At 34.0% G+C, this 19,987-nt stretch overlaps 1 protein-coding gene and 1 non-coding gene across 9 annotated transcripts in view; one reads left to right on the forward strand and one right to left on the reverse strand.

Annotated features, from left to right (window-relative positions):
* Window positions 1-19,987, forward strand: part of CEP290 (centrosomal protein 290) — a 97,164-nt gene that overhangs the window by 12,840 nt on the left and 64,337 nt on the right. For all 8 annotated transcript variants that reach the window (XM_057557601.1, XM_007165923.3, XM_057557605.1 and 5 more), the window contains 9 exons: window positions 787-909; window positions 1,859-1,982; window positions 5,880-6,052; window positions 6,775-6,937; window positions 8,500-8,600; window positions 8,673-8,760; window positions 10,481-10,593; window positions 12,169-12,253; window positions 12,795-12,937. In XM_057557601.1, the coding sequence (XP_057413584.1) occupies window positions 787-909; window positions 1,859-1,982; window positions 5,880-6,052; window positions 6,775-6,937; window positions 8,500-8,600; window positions 8,673-8,760; window positions 10,481-10,593; window positions 12,169-12,253; window positions 12,795-12,937 (1,113 nt within the window). The remainder of the gene's footprint in view (window positions 1-786; window positions 910-1,858; window positions 1,983-5,879; window positions 6,053-6,774; window positions 6,938-8,499; window positions 8,601-8,672; window positions 8,761-10,480; window positions 10,594-12,168; window positions 12,254-12,794; window positions 12,938-19,987) is intronic.
* On the reverse strand, window positions 253-376 carry LOC114238425 (U6atac minor spliceosomal RNA). Its single transcript, XR_003623799.1, has one exon. It is a non-coding gene; the product is annotated as a U6atac minor spliceosomal RNA (small nuclear RNA).

Genomic DNA, 19,987 nt, shown 5'->3' on the forward strand with positions numbered 1-19,987 from the left:
ATAGATTGATTTTGATATTTGGTCCTAGCAAAGAACACAAGGTACCTTTCATTTTTTTAAAATTGACATAACATGATACTAGTTTCAGGTATACAGTGTAATGATTCGACGTTTGTATGTATTGCAAAATGATTACCCCAGTAAGTCCAGTTAACATCTGTAACCATACATAGTTACAATTTTTTTTTTTCTGGTGATGAGAACTTTGAAGATCCACTCTCTTAGCTATTTTCAAATATGCAGTACAGTATTAAAAAATGATGATTAGAGGCCATGAAGTGGATGGCAATGCCTTAACCATATGCATGTTGTAAAGCCTGAGGACCTCTTCCATTCTTGTCTAGAGGAATGCTAGCCTTTTCCTTTCAAACAACATAGCAAGATACCTTTTATAATTCAAGATATTTTATGCTTCTTAGTGTCATTTTAATGTTTTGTTCATATGAGATTAGTTGTACAAAACCTTTTGTAATTGCAGGGAGTTATTTATAGCTTAGTGTTCTAGGAATGGGTTTTGGAAACTTGAGATTGTCTAAAAGATTGAATTTCTTAAAAAGCAAAAAATACAGTGTATATTTTTGAATCATTTCTTATCTGAATTTCAGGTTGTATGCACAAAAGAACAGTGGTCATTCCAATAGTTGCTATTTTCTCACTTCAAAGAATTTTATTTCCTGTATTTTCTCGAAATCTGCTAATGGTATATATTAAAAATATTTACCATAAATGAGGAATGGTTTATTAATTTTCCTCTTATGTAACAGATCCTATTTTGTTTATTTCTAGTTAATTTTGTCTTCTAAAGATGATGAAATTATTGAGTACCAGCAAATGTTACATAACCTGAGGGAGAAACTGAAAAATGCCCAGCTTGATGCTGATAAAAGTAATATTATGGCTCTACAACAGGTAAAACTTTCTCAAAATTTGGTTTATCAACAAGGTTTATTAAAGTTGGCAATGAAACTCTGAATTATGTCTTATTTATCTCCTGTGCCTAATCTAGTCACTTGCACTTTTGGGTATATAATAAAGTCTTTTGAAGTTTCTTACACCGTCCAGTCCCAAGAAAAAATTAGAATTAAGTTTAGACTTAGGAATAAAATTATTTTATGTATTTTTCTCTATTGATGCAGATAATACATTTATTGTTTTGATTGGGAATTATTTAATAAGAAACTTTAAAAACTTCTAGAAATTTTAAAAATATCTTAATACTCTGTTACTAAAGTCTATTGTGTTGTGTTTTAGTGCTGAAATATCCTGTACAATGTGAAATAAGCTAAAGTGTGGTTATAATTTGTACTGTATAAAATTTTTTTTTTTATTGATAGTACAAATATATTCATATAGAAAGAAGTTACACTTGCATCAACTGTGCTCTCTAGTCATAGTCCAAAAGAAAGAAGGAAATTTGGGAAGTATTTGGAGAATAAGGACGATTGCAAGGGACAAGATTTTTGAATGAAGTACTGCAGGGGTGAAAGCTAAGTTGAGTAAAGGAAAAAAGCACAAGGTAAAACACAAAAAAAATGATAAAAAGATAGAATTAGATGGATGATGAAGAAAAGTAACACAAAAGGAGTCATAAGAAGCCACAAATATTAGAGAGTTCTGGAATTCGTATTTGTGGGAGTGCTAGCCCTTATATCATCTTTAAGTACTAGAGTGACAGCAGTATTCCTACAGTGATTAGTGCAGTTGAGGTATACAAAATAGTAAAAGGCACAGTTTTGACTCACAAAAAATATATTCTATAGTCTTGTTGAAAAAAACAAGACCTACCTTTTCTCTTACTTTAAAAATGTAGATTAATATTCATAAAGTGATACTATGTAATATTCAAAATATTTTATAGGGTATACAAGAACGAGATAGTCAAATTAAGATGCTCACTGACCAAGTAGAGCAATATACGAAAGAAATGGAAAAAAATACTTTTATTATTGAAGATTTGAAAAATGAGCTCCAAAGAAACAAAGGTAATTAAATGTTTTATAAGTATATAGTCATTTTATATACCATTAAGTTTTTAAAATATTTTATTTGTATTAAAATGAAATTATGTTATGCCAACAGATATATTAGTGATTTTTCTTTATTTGAATTTTATATTTTTTAAAAAATTGTACAAGGTATTATTGACTACTGTATTTATGATATTAGTATTTACACATGTAAATGATGGCAGTATTTCCTGTAGTTTTTCTCTGATGAAAATTACATTAACCTCTATTACCAGATTGGCTGTATAAAAGAAATGAAAAATGGTGATATAATTGTATTTATCCTCCTTTTTGTAATTAACAAAGAATGGAAGAAAATAAAATTTTGATCAGTGTAGCAACATCACAGAGATTTTTCAGAAGTAATTGACTTGTCAACATTTGAATTAACCTTACCCAACTTGATATGTCATCATATTCTCCCTACCTTGGGTCATGCTAGCTTACCTAACTCATCACATCCTTTGAATGTAAGCCCTTACAACGTTAGTGATCTTATATTTCCAAAACACTATATACTGTAGTTATACCAGAGCACATTAATGCAAACTATTCATAATAAGTTCATGACATATTTATTGTAATTGCTGAAGATAAAAAAAAATTAGACACAAAGGGGAAATAATGAGTGAGTCTATGTGTGTGTTTGTGTGTAAGTGAAATAATGGTAGTGTGGTTGTAATTTAGATAGTGAGGCAGAAGCCTCACTGAGGAGATATTTGAACAAAGACTTAAAGAAGATGAGGGAGTGAGCCACGCGGATGTCCCTAAGCAGTGAGAATAAGTGCGGGGCACTGAAGCAGGAGTGTACTGAGCATGTCTGAGGAACAACAAAGCAGCCTTTGTGGCTGGAGCAGGGGGAGCATGTGGGCAGTAGTAGGTGATGAGATCAGAGAGGTAACGAGGGGCCGTATCATATGGGGCCTTACAGTTCATTGTAAGGACTTCGGCTTTTCTTTTAAGTGAGAATGGACATCAAAGAAAATTTCTGAAGAAAGGAGTGATATATTTTGACCTGGACTGTGTCTGCCATAGGCTTTAGGAGTGGTAAGGAGAGAAGCAGGGAACCTGTTATAAGACTACTGCAATAACCTGGAGACAGGTGATGGTAGTTTAAAGCATGGAGGTAGCAGTGGAGTTACATGTAGTCAGTTCTGGATGTATTTTGAAGGTGATAGAAACGAAATTTGCTGACAGATCAGATGTAGGATGTAAAAGTTATCAGGGCTTTTGGTCTGAATGCTGGGGAGGGCTGTGGAAAGAGCAGGTTTAGAGATGGTCAGGTACTTAGTTAAACAGGACATGTTAAGTGTGAGATGCCTATTAGACATCTGAGTGAAAATGTTAAGTAGGTATTTGTATATAGAAGTCTGAGGTTCATGAGGACAGTCTAGGCTAAACATATTAATTTGGGAACTTTATGCATAAAAATGGTACTTGAAGTCATGAAACTGGCTGAGATCATCAAAGGAGAAAATGTTGGTTAAAAAGAAAAATCTTAAGACTGAGCCCTGGGATGCTTTTACTTTAGAACTTGGGGAGATGAAAAGGAACAACCAAAAAGACTGGGAAGGAATGACCAGAGAGATGGGAGGAAAACCAGGAGCATGTAGAGCCCTGGAACTCACATGTGGAATGTCATCAAGGAAGAGCATAAGCAACTGTGTTCCGTACGGTATTCACTGCTGCTGCTAAGACAAGAGGAGCACTGAAAATTGACCACTGGATTTAGCAGTGATCATTTTTGGTTCAAGAGAAAATGGGTAGAGATGAAATAGAGCCAATACAGAGACTTTTGAGTGCTGTTTCTGTGAAGGAAAGGAGAAAAATAGAGTGGTAGCTTGAGGGGAAAGGGGGATAAAGAAAATGTTTTTCTCTTTTAAATGGAAGAAATAATCATGCTTCTAAGTTAATAGGAAAGATCCATTAAAGAGGAAGCAATTCATGAATTGATGAAGCAAGAGAGGGAGAGAAGGACTTCTGGAGTAATATTCCTGAGAAGGCAATTGGATGGGATCTAGTGTTCAGTGGAGTAGTTGGCTTAGGAGCACAGAGAGTTCATCCATAGTAACAGGAAGAAAGGTGGAGTGTATAGTTACCGTCAGATGTGGCTGGGTAGATGTCCTGACAGTAAAAGTTTTGGTTTTCTCAGTGAATGAGGAAGCAAGGTTCTCAGCTGAAAGTGAGGATAGAGGCAGATATATTAGGAGTTTGAGGAGAGAGAAGTCAAGAGAAGGTAGGAAATGGTCATCTGGAAGAATGAACCAGACCAGGGAAGTATAGTGTGATTGTTGAGCAGCATCAAAGCCCACTTGCTATACTTATTTCTACATGTGTCTGTATTATGTATGTATTAGAATTATTCTTTGACAGCTTAAATTGCTTTAAAAGGATCACTGATGTTGTGGGGTTTGCATATTCCAGCCACCAGGAGAAAAAGTGGCGGTTGATCTCTGCTGTCAAATAAGGAAGAGGTCTTATATAGTGACACTTATGTCAGTCTGTAGTCATGTAATTCCTAAAGTCCACAGAAGGTGTGTGTACTAGAGTATACTCTGTATCTTGAATTTAACTTGTACATGACAGTTAATGGTGTTCTCCCTTCATTGGTTAGGATTAGTTTTAGCTCGCAGAAGCATCGGAAAAATGGTGGCAAAATCAAGATAGAAGTTTATTTCTCACTTGTGTATTGGTCTAGAATTAGGCAGTCTAGGGTATTGCCTTCATCTGCCTCATGCAAAATGGAACTTTACCCTCACATCCAATCCCAAACACCGAGGTAGAGGAAGAGGAGGCAAGAAGCAAAGGGCATGTACTGAAGGATAGGCAGGTAATATATTGTGGAGGGCCTTGCAGAAGAAAGGGAGAATAGATTTTAGGGACAGGAGCCTCTGTCACATTCTCCAGCTAGGCTGTTCACTCCAGAGAACAGGGCTCACTTCTTATAAACATGTGTGATCTCCCACACTAGTCCAGTGCCCGTATGTAAGTATATGCCCTATAAATCAGTAGATGTTTATTATGGATGAGTGTAAGAATGATTGTCAGTAAATTTTAGAATGATACCAATACTATATTTTGGTCTTAGCAACAGTTTGTTAAGATGTACAAGTAGGAATTTTTAAACTATTAGTTACAGTTAAGTTTAGCTGCAAGTGACAGAAAAAAATCAAATGTAACAATGGTTTAAACAGGATGGAAATGTACTTATCCATGATATAACCAAAGTTGAGGCAACTAGTTTAGTGTAGGTGAGCACTTGTACAAATACCAGATACCAGGGACCCTATATCTTGTTGTTTTGACTATCAGCATGTGGCTTCCATCTCATGTTCTAAGGAGACTGAGTTCCAGCCCTAATGTCCATATTCCAGCTGGCAGGAAGGAGGAAGGAGAAAAGAAAGTTTCACTCCTCTCCTTTAAAAACATTTCCTGAAATGTGCACATGGTCTTTCTGTTTATATCCTACTAGTCTCATGACCACAACTAGCTACTGGAATGTAAGTAGAAATTTAGTCTTTATTTCAAGTGGCCATGTGTCCATCTAAAAATCCATAGTTCTATTACAGTGGACGAAAGGGAGCTTAACTATTAGAAACAGCAGCCTTTGCCACGATTATCATTCTTTGTAAAGCAGTGTTTTCCAATCTTTTATAATCTGTACCCTTTCAGCTAAGATTTTATTAAAATTTCCTTTTTAGTTTTATAAATAAAACCAAATCAAAACTTTATTTTACAAATATAAAATTACAATTTTAAATGGACTTTTTTTTAGTGACATACCACTTTTCCTGCTTCCCATACTGGAACCAGTGTTTTATAGGAGTAAGTAGTCAATTCAGTTCATTCATGATTTTAATTTTTACCCTGTAGGAGCTTCAGCACTTTCTCAACAGACTCATTACATGAAAATTCAGTCTAAGATTCAAATTTTAGAAGACAGAACTAAAGAGGCTGAGAGAACAGCTGAACTGGCTGAGGCTGATGCTAGGGAAAAGGATAAAGAACTAGTTGAGACTTTGAAGCGATTAAAAGATTATGAATCGGTATGTATTTTTATCTTGTCAATCAAGGAGCTTAGAATTATTCTTGCCACTTATAGACTGTTCTGTGCCATTTTCTGTATACCATTTAAAAACCTTCCAGAAGTATCTCGTGATAAAGATTATCCTAATTGATTTATACTGAAGTGTTCAAACTTTTGTGCAGCCTTTACTTTTTGGCAGAATTGTTTTCAAACCATTTGATTAAAGCATTTTGCCCAGATAATCAGCTTTGGTGAGGCAGCAGGATTAGATTCTTCGTAATCTGTGTCATTGTACCACCATGTAGATATGACACCACTGATTAGTTGTCTAAAAGTTGTAACAGAGGCAGTTTTACCACCTACTGTGCCAACACAGCCTTACTTTGTACTTTTTAAATCTGATTACTGCTAAGTCAGGCAACTAATAACCTACATATTCTAATGGTATTGCTGATTCTCCCTTACTATTCCTTTTCTGTATTTTGTGAAGTGTTTTATGTGTAATATTCTGAGTCACTTTGCCATTAGGATGCTGTACTGGGAAATTTCAACTGTTCCATTTCCCATTATTATTATTACTGGATTTGTTTTTTAAAAGTAGAGTAAAAAACACAGTTTACAGATGTCAATCTTAGTTATATGTGCACTTGCCCTCAGACTTAATAAGAAAACAAATTCATGAATTCGACAATTTATTCAAATAAACAATGTTATATTTAAATTATAATGGGTATTTTTCAGGGAGTTTATGGCTTAGAAGATGCTGTTATTGAAATAAAGAATTGTAAAAACCAAATTAAAATAAGAGATCGAGAGATTGAAGTATTGACAAAGGAAATCAATAAACTTGAATTGAAGATCAATGATTTCCTCGATGAGAATGAGGCACTTAAAGAGCGTATGGGTAAGTCATCTTTTAAGATATGTAGTTTGCTCAACCTAATTGTCAAGTCATTTTTTTGTTGTTTATGATTATTTTTAAATAGTTGGATGCTTTTTTTTTTTTTTAATAATTCCTCCTATAAAAATATTTAAAAGAAGTAAAAATGGAGCTGTTCCAGTTGAAGTGGGATTATGGATTTGATGGAGCTGGGATGGTGGTTGGGCAGACCTGGAGCACTGCTATATTCAGTCCGAGATCTCCTCAATAATAATTGCATGCTTAAAAAAAGGAAAGCTACTTAGTTAATACCACTGTTAGAAGTTAACCTTTTTTTTTTTCCAACAAAAGTAGTTTGTTAGTTTGCAAAATGCTCTAGTTTCAGATGAATGTATGGGGACATTTAGAAATACTGTTTAATCCTTTTTAAGACTTTTAAATACTTGACTTTTATAATTTGCACTAAGTTTTACTTGAGTATTTTAAGGTTACTATTGATTCTAAGAAGTAATTAGTAAATATAGCTTGAGAGTTTATATATTGATATCAATAAATATTTCATTAGTGAATATTACTAGTTTGAATGTTACAACAGTCCAATCTAAATTGCTACTTTAAAATGGAAATAAATATCTAAATCATGATTTCAGTATACTTGGTAAATACCAGTTAATGCTTTCTTAGAGTTAAAATGATCACCTGTAAAAACTATTCTCTAAAGGAAGGAAAAATAAATATTTTATACATATTATTTATTTGTAAAAAAGTGTCTATCTAGGACCCAGAGTCATGCCAGGACCTCAAGTTAGACTTAGTCTAATCAACTTGATCTATCAGATCATGGCCAACTTCAGTCTGGACATTCCTAAAGGTGACTGAGCCATCACAAACACCAGATTTTCTGTTTTTTAAAGACCCCAAATCTTGCTTTATAATTACTTGAGACAATCTTGATATCTGGTTTTCAGAGCATAACTGCTTAGTAATGGGAAGTTAGAAAAGAGGCACACTGAGAGCATCAGTCTAGTCATGATAAAATATAATTGATATTGATATTAATATTGACTACTATGTGCCAAGCACTGCTATAAGTACTTTATTTGGGTTAATTTTATTATACCCCTGACAACAAGCCAAAAAGAAATACGTGTATACATTCATACACATGTAGTGTAATACATATAGTACTATCCCTACGTGTATAGATTCATACACATGTAGTGTAATACATATAGTATTATCCCTACAACCAGTTAATAGTTGAAAGTGGGAATTGAACCCAACTCTGTTTTATTACAAAGCTTCTGTTTTTAATACATTATAGTACCTCTCTGACAGTCCAACATGGAAGACAGATCATAATATGTCTTTGTCAGGATTTCCATTAATAATTGTGATAAAATTTTAGCTTGTATGGTTGAAGTTCAAATACCTGAAAAATTCTTGAACAAAAAGTCCCCCATTCTGCAGTGATGCTGGCTAAATAGATTATAACCAGTTGCTTGATGATAACCAGTTGCTGGATGAAGTTTTCGTAGTTCATTTGAATATTAATAAGGTTTTAATCATTTTTCTTTTTATTTTAGGCCTTGAACCAAAGACAATGATTGATTTAACTGAATTCAGAAATAGCAAAAGTTTAAAACAGCAGCAGTACAGAGCTGAAAACCAGATTCTTTTGAAAGAGGCAAGTGCAGTAGTCAATTGGTTATTTTCCTGGTTGAAGTAAAGAAAAATACTAACAATTTTAATTTTGTAGATTGAAAGCCTAGAGGAAGAAAGACTTGATCTGAAGAAAAAAATTCGTCAAATGGCTCAAGAAAAAGGAAAAAGAACTGCAACTTCAGGTATACTGTTATTCCAAACCTTTAAAAGAATCATTGGAAAATGAACTGTCTGGATCTGTAATTTTCTATATGTTAGAAATAGTATTGCTGTATTACTGTGGTTTTGCTGCAAGTTTGATAAATGAAAATAATGGCCTGATGAAGAGTGTATGAGTGAGTGTCATTGAGTTTAGTCCTAAATCTAAACAGTTAAAAGAATAATAAGTGAACAAAAAACAAACATCAGAATCATGGACTTTTGAAAAATTTACAATATAGTCTGTATTAATTTCTAGACAATCCCAGTATGTTGTGATTAGTAATAATAAAACTTAGTAATTTTTGTCAATATAAATTACTGTTAATTTTTTCTTTTTCCTTAAAAGCTATGCATTGGAAACTTTAATTGTACATTATTCTTTACTAAGTGAAAGTAATGTTTTATTGAATAAAAATTAACAATTTTTTGTTTTGTTTTATCTTACATGATATAAAGAGAACAGTTGGTTTATTTTTTAATAGCTATTACAGTGCTTTTTTGTAAGACCATAGAGAAGGAATTTTTTTTCTAACTTGGCCCAAGCCCACAAGTATCTATGAATAATAGAGGTTTTTTGTTTGTTTGTTTTTGTTTTTTTTTTTTAGCATTATGCTGTCTATAGTACAATACATCAAAAATTTCTAGAAGGGCAAAACTTTGTAATTTATTAGTGTATTAAGCAATTTAGTCATTACTCATGATTCTTATCTACTTTCTTAATATGTGTCTTTTAACTATTTTAGTACTTATTAATATGGGAAAAGAATGATAGAGAAGATAAAATTTGTAATTGTTTTTCATTAATATCTTTTTTTAAGATTATTTTTATTTTATTTTATTTATTTTTTTGAATACGTCTTTATTGGAGTATAATTGCTTCACAATACTATGTTAGTTTCTGTTGTACAACAGAGTGAATCAGCCATATGCATACATATATCCCCATATCCCTTCCCTCTTGAACCTCCCTCCCACCCTCCCTATCCCACCTCTCTAGGTCGTCGCAAACCACCGAGCTGATCTCCTTGTGCTATGCTGCTGCTTCCCACTAGCTATCTGTTTTACATTTGGTAGTGTATATATGTCAGTGCTACTCTCACTTTGCCCCAGCTTTCCCCCACGCCCCCTCCATGTCCTCAAGTCCATTCTCTATGTCTACGTCTTTATTCCTGCCCTGCCACTAGTTTCATCAATACCATTTTTTTTTTTAGATTCCATATATATGCGTTAGCATACAATATTTGTTTTTCTCTTTCTGACTTACTTCACTCTGTATGACAGACTCTAGGTCCATCCACCTCACTACAGATAACTCAATTTCATTTCTTTTTATGGCTGAGTAATATTCCATTGTATCTTAAAAGCTTTTGCACAGCAAAGGAAACCATAAACAAGACCAAAAGCCAACCCTCAGAATGGGAGAATATATTTGCAAATGAAACAACGGACAAACGATTAATCTCCAAAATATACAAACAGCTCCTGGAGCTCAATATCAAAAAATAAACAACTCATTAATATCTTATTAAAAGTGAGCTAAATCAGGAAGTTGTATGGGAGGCTACATATAGATCAAGGATTTTGGAAATATTCTACCTTTTGTTTGAGTTAAAACTTGATTCTAGTTTTTAAGAGTTAAAGTATTGGAATAATAGCAGAGTTATTTTTATGTTTCTCATTTGTTAATTCTTTTATATGTAGGATTAACTGTTGAGGACCTGAACCTAACTGAAAACTTTTCTCAAGAGAATAAAATGGGAGAAAAAAAATTTGATTTCATGAGCCTCAAAAATATGAGTGAAGCACAATCAAAGGTAAATAGTAAGGTACTGCTATGGTGAAGAGAATAAAGAAAAATATTATTATCAGGGCTTTCATTTCTGCCCCCATTATCTCATTTTGGACATTGCTTCTTTTTATACTTGTTAAATAAAAGGAAAATGTTTTATTTCAATAACCTGTCAATCCCAAAATTCATTAATGAGACATTATTTACTCTGAATACAGATTAGGAGTTCAGATAAAGTAGAGCTGCCACATAGGAGACCATCATTCAATATTCCACAGTCATATCAGAATGAGCCTGAAGAGAATATGACCATAGGATCATTATCAAGAATGTTATCTGAAATTCGTCATAGTGTAGAAAGTGAAGTGGATCCTTTTGTCTCTTTAACTAGACATTCTTCATCTATACAAGTGAAAGATAATATTTCACCTCCAGAAACTATTACAATAAGGGAGATTTTTAAAGCACCCTGTCTACAGTCTTTAACAAATCTAGAATCATTAGTCAATACCTTTAGTAGGGAGAATCATGAAGAAATAAATGACCATTTATACTCTGTTTCTGATGAGTCTATGAAGAAAGTATCAGGAAGCCATCAGGCACTTGAGAAGACTAATTTCACACAAAAAAGTGATTCTTCTTTACGAGCCTTATCAACAGCTTCAGACTTAATGCAGAAGTTATCACTTAGGCAAAAATCTGCAATACTTTGTCAACAAATTCATGAAAATAGAGCTGACGTGGCTAAATCACAAGTAGCAACATCAGAAGATGAACAGGTTCATACCCCAATAAACTACGCTGATACCAATTTCAAAGAAGATGTAGGAAAAAGTGAAGTACCCGTACAGACAGAGATTTTGAAAAGTAAACTTGAAGTTAATGTTCTGGACCCTGTGCCAATTACTGCACAATCAAAATTATCTCAGATAGATCCACTTGCAAATCTTATAGAACAGCTACGGACAGAACTAATATTTCTTAGATCTCAGGTGAGCTCTCCTCCAAATTACATTCCTGGGATTTTTTTTTTTTTAATTCTTTTTTATGACTTCTCTAACAAAATTCGATAAGTAGCAATTATAATAAGAATTCTTTTATGTTTGCACATTAACACTAATTTGTACACATTCTGTCTTTTAAAAGATCTAAAAATGCAATACATCTGAAATGAACTCATTGACTTGCCTAATTTGTTAAATGTTTCTTTAGAATGAAGCCATAGCACAGGATTTATTGATTAAAGAAGCACAGAGTAGAAATGCAGAAATAGAGCTTGAACGTCATAGAAGCCAGGCAGAACGGGTAGTGTAAAGGCAGATCATTAGAAGAGATGATTGTGGTGCCAAAGACAAAAACCTTCCTTATCTGTTTGCCTTTTGCCATGGGTGTGGGGTGGGGGGGAGGGAGAAGGTGGGAGGAGGGTCATTATCTGTTTTACCTTTTAGATTTTATTTTATTTTTGTGAGTGCTGCTACATTTCTATAGCTTGCTGTGGGTGTGTTAAACCTCGATTGGTCAACCTTCTTTAAACTTCAAAACTATAAACTATTGTCATTTTTTTAAAAAATCATTTTTTTTCTCTTTATGTTTTGTTTAGAATGAATTTCTTTCAAGAGAACTAATTGAAAAGGAAAGAGATTTAGAAAGAAGTAGAACAATAATAGCCAAATTTCAGAATAAATGTAAGTCACTATTATCTCTTATTTTTCTTATTTAGTCTGTACTGAAAATTATGGGGTTGAAAGGACTTTACTACATTCTGTTTTCTAGTCTGTTTTAGCCTTAACTAACTCTATAATGTATAGACTTCCGTCTCTCATTCATCTATTTGGTTTGCCTTGCTATATTCATTTTCAGAGCATGTTATTAATCTGAATTTATTGTGATGATAAATAAGTCTATTTTTCTTTTATTCTCTAATGAAAGTACAGTTAGAAAAACAAATTTAAGAAATTTTTAATGTAAAGTAAAGGCAAAGTATGCTTATGATTTATTTCTTTCAGCCATGAGATATATATGTATATGCATAGGATTTAAATAGGTGTGCGACTTAACTTCATTATTCACACATTGGGTTTATAGTTGAATTTTTTGTACATTTATTTGTATTTGCATTTTATAAGTGGGTTATTTTTACTGTATGTGAAATATTTGTCATCTATATAGCATAGTGTAAATTGTAAAAAAATCTATTCATTCAATGAAAAAAGTATTTCATTTTAGTAAAAGAATTAATTGAAGAAAATAAGCAACTTGAAGAAGGTATGAAAGAAATATTGCAAGCTATTAAGGAAATGCAGAAAGATCCTGATGTTAAAGGAGGGGAAACATCTCTAATTATTCCCAGTCTTGAAAGACTAGTTAATGTAAGTTATTTTTATATTAATGGTTTTATTTTGTTGTTTCATCACTTCAAAGATGTTGTTCCACTCTCATTGATCTCCACAGTTTCTGATGAAACATTTGTTGTCGTTCGAGTCATTGTTCTCCTGTATGAAATGTGTAGTTCTTCTTGGGCTACTTTCAAAACTTTCTCTTTTTATTTGGTTTTCGCCAGTTTGACTGCAATGTGCCAAGGGTGTGTGTGTGTGTGTGTGTGTGTGTGTGTGTGTGTGTGTGTGTGTGTGTGTGTGTGTGTGTAGCTTGCTTGGGGTTTGCTGAGCTTGAATCTGTTCACTTATGCTATTCACCACAATTGGGAAGTTTTCTGCCTTTAATTTCTTCAATCATTTTTTTGCCTCATTCTCTCTGGGACTCCAGTGAAACATGTTAGACCTTTTGATATTGTCCCACAACTCCTTGAGGCTCTGTTCATTTTTTTGTTCCTAATTTTTTATCTTTTCTGTTCCCAGTTGGATAATTCCCATTGATTTATCTTCAAGTTCACTGATACTTTCTTCTGTCATCTCCATTTTTCTGTTTTAACGGTCAGCTTGAGACCTGGCAGAGCTTTTACACAGAACTTGAAGATCCCTTTTGTTGGTTCTTTTCTTTCTGGAATTCCCCTCTCATTATTCTGTGGCTTTGGGCCCTATCCTCTGGTTTTTAGGCCAGAAAGAAGACAGGTCACTGGAATTGCAGCTTGCCCTCACAGTTAAGCCTTAAAAACAACAAATTTACTGCTTGCTAGTCCTGTCTTCCAAGTTTCGAGTCCCCTCCAAAATCTGTTGCTTTTGTTCATTTTCTAGAACTTTTATGTAGTAGTTTTTTGTATTCACTTGTTAAATGTGGGAGGGTAGGTCTGTTAGGACCTTACACCACAAACCTAGAAGTGTAATAGTCTGTAGTAAGAATATTTTGAATATTTAAAGACTTAAGAATTACTATGAGAAAGATTTTAGCCATTAAATGATGTTCTATTTATATTTACCATATAGGGACTTAAGAGTTCTACAGTACTGATGAGTGTCTGTTATATAAACTTGAATAAAATATACATTTTTAGATTTTTAATATTTAAATCTATGTCATTTACATAATCTGAACATACTTAACATGCATTATTATACTATGCTTGATTTATATAGAAAAAAGTCTTATTCATTGAATGGCTTTTTTTATGACTAGTCAATAGTTGAATACTTTTTTTTTGAATTTTATTTTATTTTTTTATACAGCAGGTTCTTATTAGTTATCTATTTTATACATATTAATGTATATATGTCAATCCCAATCTCCCAATTCATCCCACCACCACCAACGCCCGCCACTTTCCCCCCTTGGTGTCCATACGTTTGTTCTCTACATCTGTGTCTCAATTTTTGCCCTGCAAACTGGTTCATCTGTACCATTTTTCTAGGTTCCACATATATGCGTAAATATACGATATTTGTTTTTCTCTTTCTCACTTACTTCACTCTGTATGACAGTCTCTAGATCCACCCACGTCTCAACAAATGACCCAATTTCGTTCCTCCTTATGGCTGAGTATATTCCATTGTATATATGTACAACATCTTCTTTATCCATTCATCTGTCGACGGACACCTAGGTTGCTTCCATGTCCTGGCTATTGTAAATAGAGCTGCAATGAACATTGTGGGACATGACTCTTTTTGAATTATGGTTTTCTCAGGGTATATGCCCAGTAGTGGGATTGCTGGGTCGTATGGTAATTCTATTTTTAGTTTTTTAAGGAACCTCCATACTGTTCTCCATAGTGGCTGTATCAATTTACATTCCCACCAACAGTGTAAGAGGGTTCCCTTTTCTGCACACCCTCTGCACCATTTATTGCTTGGAGATTTTTTGATGATGGCCATTCTGACCGGTGTGAGATGATATCTCATTGTAGTTTTGATTTGCATTTCTCTAATGATTAATGATGTTGAGCATTCTTTCATGTGTTTGTTGGCAATCTGTATGTCTTCTTTGGAGAAATGTCTGTTTAGGTCTGCTGCCCATTTTTGGATTGGGTTGTTTGTTTTTTTGATACTGAGCTGCATGAGCTGCTTGTAAATTTTGGAGATTAATCCTTTGTCAGTTGCTTCATTTGCAAATATTTTCTCCCATTCTGAGAGTTGTCTTTTGGTCTTGTTTATGGTTTCCTTTGCTGTGCAAAAGCTTTTAAGTTTCATTAGGTCCCATTTGTTTATTTGTGTTTTTATTTCCATTTCTCTAGGAGGTGGGTCAAAAAGGATCTTGCTGTGATTTATGTCATAGAATGTTCTGCCTATGTTTTCCTCTAAGAGTTTGATAGTGTCTGGCCTACCATTTAGGTCTTTAATCCATTTTGAGTTTATTTTTGTGTGTATGGTGTTAGGGAGTGTTCTAGTTTCATTCTTTACATGTAGCTGTCCAGTTTTCCCAGTACCACTTATTGAAGATGCTGTCTTTTCTCCATTGTATATTCTTTTTTTTTTTAACATCTTTATTGGAGTATAATTGCTTTACAATGGTGTGTTAGTTTCTGCTTTGTAACAAAGTGAATCAGTTATACGTATGCATATGTTCCCATATCTCTTCCCTCTTGCGTCTCCCTCCCTCCCACCCTCCCTATCCCACCCCTCTAGGTGGTCACAAAGCACCGAGCTGATCTCCCTGTGCTATGCAACTGCTTCCCACTAGCTATCTATTTTACATTTAGTAGTGTATATATGTCCATTCCACTCTCTCACCCTGTCACATCTTACCCTTCCCCCTCCCCATATCCCCAAGTCCATTCTCTAGTAGGTCTGTGTCTTTATTCCCATCTTGCCAGTAGGTTCTTCATGACCTTTTTTTTTTTCCCCTTAGATTCCATATATATATGTGTTAGCATACTGTATTTGTTTTTCTATGTTTGACTTACTTCACTCTGTATGACAGACTCTAACTCCATCCGTCTCACTACAAATACCTCCATTTCGTTTCTTTTTATGGCTGAGTAATATTCCATTGTATATATGTGCCACATCTTCTTTATCCATTCATCCGATGATGGACACTTAGGTTGCTTCCATGTCCTGGCTATTGTAAATAGAGCTGCGATGAACATTGTAGTACATGACTCTTTTTGAATTATGGTTTTCTCAGGGTATATGCCCAGTAGTGGGATTGCTGGGTCGTATGGTAGTTCTATTTGTAGTTTTTTAAGGAACCTCCATACTGTTCTCCATAGTGGCTGTATCAATTTACATTCCCACGAACAGTGCAAGAGTGTTCCCTTTTCTCCACACCCTCTCCAGCATTTATTGTTTCTAGATATTTTAATGATGGCCATTCTGACTGGTGTGAGATAATATCTCATTGTAGTTTTGATTTGCATTTCTCTAATGATTAATGATGTTGAGCATTCTTTCATGTGTCTGTTGGCAATCTGTATATCTTCTTTGGAGAAATGTCTGTTTAGGTCTTCTGCCCATTTTTGGATTGGGTTGTTTGTTTTTTTGTTATTGAGCTGCATGAGCTGCTTGTAAATCTTGGAGATTAATCCTTTGTCAGTTGCTTCATTTGCAAATATTTTCTCCCATTCTGAGGGTTGTCTTTTGGTCTTGTTTATGGTTTCCTTTGCTGTGCAAAAGCTTTTAAGTTTCATTAGGTCCCATTTGTTTATTTGTGTTTTTATTTCAATTTCTCTAAGAGCTGGGTCAAAAAGGAACTTGCTGTGATTTATGTCATAGAATGTTCTGCCTATGTTTTCCTCTAAGAGTTTGATAGTGTCTGGCCTTCCATTTAGGTCTTTAATCCATTTTGAGTTTATTTTTGTGTATGGTGTTAGGGAGTGTTCTAATTTCATACTTTTACATGTACCTGTTCAGTTTTCCCAGCACCACTTACTGAAGAGGCTGTCTTTTCTCCACTGTATATTCTTGCCTCCTTTATCAAAGATAAGTTGACCATATGTGCGTGGATTTATCTCTGGGCTTTCTATCCTGTTCCATTGATCTATATTTCTGTTTTTGTGCCAGTACCATACTGTCTTGGTTACTGTAGCTTTGTAGTATAGTGTGAAGTCAGGGAGCCTGATTCCTCCAGCTCCGTTTTTCTTTCTCAAGATTGCTTTGGCTATTCAGGGTCTTTTGTGTTTCCATACAAATTGTGACATTTTTTGTTCTAGTTCTTTGAAAAATGCCAGTGGTAGTTTGATAGGGATTGCATTGAATCTGTAGATTGCTTTGGGTAGTAGAGTCATTTTCACAATATTGATTCTTCCAATCCAAGAACATGGTATATCTCTCCATCTGTTGGTATCATCTTTAATTTCTTTCATCAGTGTCTTATAATTTTCTGCATACAGGTCTTTTGTCTCCTTAGGCAGGTTTATTCCTAGGTATTTTATTCTCTTTGTTGCAGTGGTAAATGGGAGTGTTTTCTTAATTTCACTTTCAGATTTTTGATCATTAGTGTATAGGAATGCAAGAGATTTCTGTGCATTAATTTTGTATCCTGCTACTTTACCAAATTCATTGATTAGCTCTAGTAGTTTTCTGGTAGCATCTTTAGGATTCTGTATGTGTAGTATCATGTCATATGCAAACAGTGACAGCTTTACTTCTTCTTTTCCAATTTGGATTCCTTTTATTTCATTTTCTTCTCTGATTGCTGTGGCTAAAACTTCCAAAACTATGTTGAATAATAGTGGTGAGAGTAGACAACCTTATCTTGTTCCTGATCTTAGTGGAAATGGTTTCAGTTTTTCACCATTGAGGACGATGTTGGCTGTGGGTTTGTCATACATGGCCTTTATTATGTTGAGGTAAGTTCCCTCTATGCCTACTTTCTGGAGGGTGTTTTTCAGAAATGGGTGTTGAATTTTGTCGAAAGCTTTCTCTGCATCTATTGAGATGATCATCTGGTTTTTCTCCTTCAATTTGCTAATATGGTGTATCACATTGATTGATTTGCATATTTTGAAGAATCCTTGCATTCCTGGGATAAATCCCACTTGATCATGGTGTATGATCCTTTTAATGTAGTGTTGGATTCTGTTTGCTAGTATTTTGTTGAGGATTTTTGCATCTATATTCATCAGTGATATTGACCTGTAGTTTTCTTTCTTTGTGACATCTTTGTCTGGTTTTGGTATCAGGGTGATGGTGGCCTCATAGAATGAGTTTGGTAGTGTTCCTCCCTCTGCTATATTCTGGAAGAGTTTGAGAAGGATAGGTGTTAGCTCTTCTCTAAATGTTTGATAGAATTCGCCTGTGAAGCCATCTGGTCCTGGGCTTTTGTTTGTTGGAAGATATTTAATCACAGTTTCCATTTCAGTGCTTGTGATTGGTCTGTTCATATTTTCTATTTCTTCCTGATTCAGTCTTGGAAGGTTGTGGATTTCTAAGAATTTGTGCATTTCTTCCAGGTTGTCCATTTTATTGGCATAGAGTTGCTTGTAGTAGTCTCTTTAAGATGCTTTGTATTTCTGCAGTGTCTGTTGTTACTTTTCCTTTTTCATTTCTAATTCTATTGATTTGAGTCTTCTCCCTTTTTTTCTTGATGAGTCTGGCTAAAGGTTTATCAATTTTGTTTATCTTCTCAAGGAATCAGGTTTTAGTTTTATTGATCTTTGCTATTGTTTTCTTTGTTTCTATTTCATTGACTTCTGCTCTGATATTTATGATTTCTTTCCTTCTACTAACTTTGGGTTTTGTTTGTTCTTCTTTCTCTAGTTCCTTTAGGTGTAAGGTTAGATTATTTGAGATTTTTCTTGTTTCCTGAGGTAGGATTGTATTGCTCTAAACTTCTCTCTTAGAACTGTTTTTGCTGCATCCCATAGGTTTTGGATCATCATGTTTTCATTGTAATTTGTCTCTAGGTATTTTTTGATTTCCTCTTTGATTTCTTCAGTGATCTCTTGGTTACGTAGGAACGTATTTTTTAGCCTCCATGTGTTTATGTTTTTTATGTTTTTTTCCTTGTAATTGATTTCTAGTCTCATAGTATTGTGGTCGGAAAAGATGCTTGATATGATTTCAGTTTTCTTAAATTTACCGAGGCTTGATTTGTGACCCAAGATGTGATCAATCCTGGAGAATGTTCTGTGTGCATTTGAGAAGAAAGTGTAATCTGCTGTTTTTGGATGGAATGTCCTACAAATATCAATTAAATCTAACTGGTCTATTGTGTCATTTAAAACTTGTCTTTCCTTATTGATTTTCTGTCTGGATGATCTGTCCATTGGTGAAGTGAGGTGTTGAAGTCCCCCACTTTTATTGTGTTACTGTTGATTTCCTCTTTTATAGCTGTTAGCTGTTGCCTTCTGTATTGAAATGCTCCTACGTTGGGTGCATATATATTTCTAATTGTTATATCTACTTCTTGGATTGATCCCTCGATCATTATGTGGTGTCCTTCCTTGTCTCTTGTAACATTCTTTATTTTAAAGTCTATTTTATCTGATACGAGTATAGCTACTCCAGCTTTCTTTTGATTCCCATTTGCATGGAACTTTTTTTTTTTATAATAATACCATTTTATTAGCAGAGAGTGATACTAGTATGTTAAAAACTTTCTGAGGCAGAAAATCATTTAACAAAATTTATGAAACCCTTTTGATTTCCTTTATTCCCTATATATCCCTTTATAATTCTGACTTTTCTTCTTTGGTTGGTGACTTTGTTTTTTCTCCACTATTTTAAATATCTAAAATGATTCTTCATACTTTCTTATGTGAACATCTTTTGTCTGTGATGCTACCCACTACTAATACTCAGATTAAACTCTGTTCTACAAGGGAAACTCTGTTTAGTGACAAAATAGAAACAGAATGAATAGCCCAGAAAGATTCTAAGGTTTTTAATTTTAATTGACAGCCTGTGGCCTTCCTAGGATTCTTGTTTCCATTGATTCTGTCTGCTTCTCTTCTGGGTTATCATTTTTTTTTCTGATTGATATGCCCCATCTGAATGACCTAACTAAGAAATCATCAGAATCAATGACACTTTCGATCAGATAATTCTGGCTTCTGCAGTTAAGTTCACTTTCTATTGCTATAGGGT

The sequence above is a fragment of the Balaenoptera acutorostrata genome, chromosome 11 (assembly GCF_949987535.1).
Source record: "Balaenoptera acutorostrata chromosome 11, mBalAcu1.1, whole genome shotgun sequence".
NCBI classification, from domain to species: Eukaryota; Metazoa; Chordata; class Mammalia; order Artiodactyla; family Balaenopteridae; genus Balaenoptera; species Balaenoptera acutorostrata.